Genomic DNA, 5,314 nt, shown 5'->3' with positions numbered 1-5,314 from the left:
CGTTTTAAACTGACGCTCGAGCCATTTATAACCTGCTACCCTTATCAAGCGAGAAAAAGTCAGGCAATGTGAGGAAATTTACTTAATTGCCAACATGTCATAGAAAATGACAAACAAAAAATGTCGATAGTTAAAGCAACTTCTTTGGTATGTCTCTTCCCCAATGGAGCATGGCGGGTATGTTGGGCCAATCGATCTTTGGCGGTTTCATCGAAATAGCCATCACACCTTGTATCGGTCAGCCTCCCCCGTAGGTTCAGACTCATATTTTGGATATGTACACAGAACAAATTGATCAATACCGTTCGTTAGACACGTCATAAACTGGGTAAATTATGGATGAGTCTTGATCAAAATTCTGTTTGATCAGCTACTTTGAAGCAACCCCATGGTCGGCTGATTGATAAAAACTTTTGTAATTTTCTTTGATTTCTACAGAAAACTCTTTTAAACACGGTAACAGTGAATTCAGAACAATCGACGCGTTACCGCATTTCAGTCAAACTGATTCAGTTAAATGAAATTTTATGTCCGAACTTGTTTCTGTGGTAGCCTAGGCGACAGAAAACTCTGTAATCAACTTATAATTACATAAGAAAACCAATCCATTAAAATAATTGCTGTGAATGCAGTATTCATCTTTTTACCACATTAGAACCAGTCGTAAACAGGAATATACATTTCCACCCCTATAAAGAATGTTATGATCTACCAGGCGAATCAGCCGGGGTAATTTACTAAATTTATAGCTTTCGTTATGATAAGCGATTTCATCTGTACTTTTTTAATATTCTGTATACATTGGTCACGCATGGATATATAAGAAAGCATGCAAGATGTAAACGTTTTTCCCTAAGATTTCGATGTTGCTGGATCTTCCCTCTTAAAATACACACCTTCATATTTCTTGCTCTACGTGTACAAGAACAAGTTACTTAGAAGTCGGAATTCAGGTATTACATCTGAATGATTGGAATTATTGGTCATATGATGGAGTTCAATTTTCTTTGTTTTTTGTTATCTTGTGAAATATGGCGAATCGAGTTGATTACCATGTAAAGAATGTTGAAACATACTTTGTTTGATGAATGACGATAAATATCATACGAAAAATGAATCATTTTAACATCTATCAAAAATGGCTTTTATAAATGAACACATCGTTATTTTGCCTCTTTTGAAGAAAGTTAATTTTGTAAAATTAATGTTATTTTGTCGAAATATTTATTGCGCATTATAAACAATATCATCTATCATTCATAAATTCTTTCATCAATATAGCTTCATTGATGTCATAAACATTTGCTAAAAGACGAATTTTGTTCGATTTTACTCTTCAATTACTGTTGATGACTCGATTTAGAAATACAGTCTATGTATGCAATTTTTATCCAATGAAAAAAGTATAGTTGTTTATTTCTTAAATGTTTGAAGTTTTTTCCACTAGACTTCCTCGCATATTTTCAAATTTGTGCTACCCTTCGTTGCGTTTAGTTATTTTTGCTCTAGTGATGTTCATGCAATTAATTATTTGCATTAACAGGACACCCCTTTTCAGTTTAGGGGAAGTTCTACATATGAAACGAGTGCCTGTGGGACGAACCCATAAAATCGACCATTCAAAAAAATATTTCGAGAGGGTATTTGTAAAGTTGATGTATCATTTTGTAGAATGATTAGTCAATTTTTTTTCTAGGCGTTCATTACATCGTAATGAACATCTACAGACTTAAGATATTATGTGAAAATATACATTTCGGGGTGGATGTGTTCTTGTCCATAAGTACGTTGTATGCATGTAGTTTGTATTATATATAACAGTTGTAAACTTAAGAGTTGTTCAATAAATCGTCTAATTTAATAGCATTGCAAAAGACCTTCGTCGAAATTAAACTAAAATGTTCAAAGAAAGGCATGTGTGGCCTGCTATTGCCTCATTTATTTATTAATCCAAAAGTGAAAAAAAGAATTAAATAGATTACATGATCAGTACGTACTGATCCCTGCTGACAAAGCAGGTAACAACATTGATTTCGTTTGTATGGCCCATATATATCCAACTTGTGTATCCAACTTAAATTCATAGTTCCCTTTCTAAGGAAGAAATTCTTCAAAATCATATGTCAGTTTTGAATATTCTTTTTATATCCTAAACAACCTGTTACCAAAATGAATTGAATTACCATATCTATATGGATTCCGAAACTTCATAAAAATCCTTACAAACAAGATACATATGTTCCAGTAAAGGTTCCACAGGTTCGCACAGATATCTTTCTTTACTGTGAAAATATGAATGCAGTGAATGAGAAACTTCAAGAGTACTGTGCAACAATACATTCGAGAAGTGGTGTTGATCAGAAGTAGATGCTAAAAATGCCAAGGAACTTTTGGAACATTTGAAATCGCAAGATTTTACCAAAATTAACAGATTAAAAACTTACACAACTTTTCATCTTTATTCACAACTTCAGATAATTAAAATCAGGATTTTTGATTGTTCAAATATAATCGAACTAAAATTTACTTACATTGTACTTTGTTTTAAAATGTCTTTGTCAGAATGATTGTACAAACAAGTAGTCTGAAATATAAAAAAATGTTCTGATTGAAGAAAGGCTTCCATGTGTGGCCTGCTACCAATTGCGCTCATTTTATTTTTGTATTTATATGCAGCAGAATTTTTTCATAATCTTATACGTGAAAAGAAAACACTTGCCGTGGCCTTCAACTCGATATTTAGATATATCGACGACGTATTGTCAACTAACAATGGTTATTTCCATTCTTATTTCGATACAATATATCCTGGTGAGATTGAGAAAAAAGATACCACAGAGTCTGACACATCTGTTTCATATTCGTTTTTATGGACCCATATAGCTCTGTGATCTATAAACGTATTTTAATTCTCTTCCGTTACTTATATAATATGCCGCAATACACTTTCATTACCTGCATACGAGTTTATATCTCAGTTGATTCGATACGCAAGAGCATGCTCTGCGTATGTACAATTTCTAAAACGAAGTAAATTACTGACAAACAAATTGATGAAACAAGAATATCAGCAGTCTCGTTTAAAATCATCATTTCGTAAGTTCTATTGTCGATATAATGAACTTGTCAGCAAATACAATTTATCACTGAATCAAATGCAAGATACATTGTTAGTCTATTATCTACACATTGAATTTTTATTAACAAGGAGAAAATTTGTGTGTTATGACTATTACATCTCTGATGTTTTGAGGGTCCGTGTTTGCTCTGCTCCTATTTTGCATTCTTTTGAGGACTTTTGATCTTGAATTCTGTTCGTTATCTCTATATGCGTAAATAAAATTAAAGTTCGACCTTTTTTTCAAAATTCTTTTTCATTATATGAAAATATACCAACGTTACAGTTCAAGAGAAATTAAAAATACATCCACGGACAGCGATGAAAAATATTTATCAAAAATTTTAAAAGAACTTCACGGCTTTAATTAACCCTTTTGAATCTATGCCCTGTCATGTTTTATCGATACAAAATATATACATGTTATATTTATGCTTAAAGTGCTACTGTTGAATAAAATATTATAAATTAAAGTTTATTCCCCATTTCTTTGCTTATAAGTTATTTGAATCTCATAATTCAAGTTCTTTAAAAAGTAAAAACCACTGAAAGTCAAATTGCTTATCATTTGGGAATATTTACCTTACGGTGCCATGGGACAGGTTCCTTTAACAGGACCGGGATGCAAGGGTTATTTAGCCCTAAACTTTTCTATAAATATTTTTCATCGCTGTCTTAATATCCATATGATGTATTTTTAATTTTGCTTGAACTATAATGTTGGTATATTTCAAAAAAAGAAAAAAGAATTTAAAAAAAAAGGTCATCCTTTAATTTTGTTAGCGCCTTTAATGAGATATATTGAGCATATGGAGATAACGAATAGAATTCAATATCAAAAATCCATAAAACAATACAAAATAGGAGCAGAGCAAACACGAACCTTCAAAACATCAGAGATGGGATCAGATGCCATGGAGGAGTGAGCATCCCCTGCCGACCGTTCACTCCCGCCGTGTGCCAAAGTTCAATGTCAAGTGGAATATGTAACTTTAATTTTCTTTATCAAAAGGTCTGAGGTCAAGTAGTGCACTCGTCAAATAGTAAATTAGAAATGACCTCTTCAAGGGCAAATGACATATATATATATATATATATATATATATAAGTATATCGGCACTATGGTGTAATTTGCAATTGAACACAAGGATCAAGTTCAAAGGTTATCAGACTTATAAGGTCGATGCACTGCAAGTTTGATATTTTACAGAATTGTTACACACTCGCAAAAGCTTTCATCCCGTATTCATCAAACACATTCTGTAGAGAGGATTAAACTTTTTTAAACACGCCAATACGGACGAATCATTTACCAATACCGTAAAAATGCTTAGTTTCTTCCTTGACTGACAGAGTAAAAAATAAAAAAGGGATATACATGTATTGTTTGACTTGATTATATGAATTGGCTAGGGAAATTGCATATGAGAGAGGCAGATGTATAGAAAAACTTTATTTAATCATCATTTATATAGCCTTGTCCATATTGTACAGTTCTGTATTAAATGTTTTAATATCAAGAAATTAAATATGTTATAAAATCTTACTTGTTTTAACTTTATTGCCTGACTTTGGGGTTACCGTCTTTCCCGAGTGTGACGCCTTATTACGTGTACCGTTTAAATTAGACGTTCTATTTTCTTTTATCTGTGTTCTTTTCTCCTTCCAAGATTTCTTTGGGGGTTTTGTGTACCCAACATAGTCTTTCATGAAGACGGTGCTACTCTCATATTTTTCTGTCAATTCACTTTCATTTGGAAAAATTAAATCATTCGCAAAAGCTACAAAAACAGTATCATCACTATTTTCGGACATATTTGATATGACGTCACTTTCGGATGTTTTGATGCCGTCTTTTTCATTGTCTTCGCTAGGGTTGCTAGAATCGCCATCTGACGTCACATGTTTTCTTGCTTGAGGTTTGGATGAAGAAGAGCCCATTGTTTTTCACTAAATGTCTGTGGGCTGAAACGCTCACCCGAGGATCAATTCGCCTCCTAAATATAGAATACAGATTTTATTATGATCTTGAACTTATAAAGCTTAACACAGTATCATCAATTTTATTCTACATTAATACGATCTATACTACAAAAGTTAAAAACTCAAAATTAATTGTTTATTCTTCCAATGAAATGTTTTTGCATTTCTGTTTTAGTTGTACTTAAAAAAAAAAAAAGAAACCGAGATTTCTTC

The 5,314-nt window shown here is 32.3% G+C and overlaps 1 protein-coding gene across 1 annotated transcript in view; it reads right to left on the bottom strand.

Moving 5' to 3' along the window:
• The window catches only part of LOC134258733 (protein polyglycylase TTLL10-like), a 65,888-nt gene extending 60,824 nt beyond the window's left edge, over positions 1 to 5,064 (bottom strand). The window contains exon 1 of the mRNA XM_062741295.1: positions 4,666 to 5,064. Within this exon, the coding sequence (XP_062597279.1) occupies positions 4,666 to 5,059 (394 nt within the window). The 5' untranslated portion in view covers positions 5,060 to 5,064. The remainder of the gene's footprint in view (positions 1 to 4,665) is intronic.
• Between the last annotated feature and the right edge of the window lie 250 nt (positions 5,065 to 5,314).

This window comes from Saccostrea cucullata, unplaced genomic scaffold, assembly GCF_032062105.1.
Source record: "Saccostrea cucullata isolate Sc308-1 unplaced genomic scaffold, CSIRO_AGI_Scuc_v1 ctg27, whole genome shotgun sequence".
Classification (NCBI taxonomy): Eukaryota; Metazoa; Mollusca; class Bivalvia; order Ostreida; family Ostreidae; genus Saccostrea; species Saccostrea cuccullata.
Note: the sequence above shows the minus strand (reverse complement) of the source record. Positions and strands in the feature narration are given on the sequence as shown.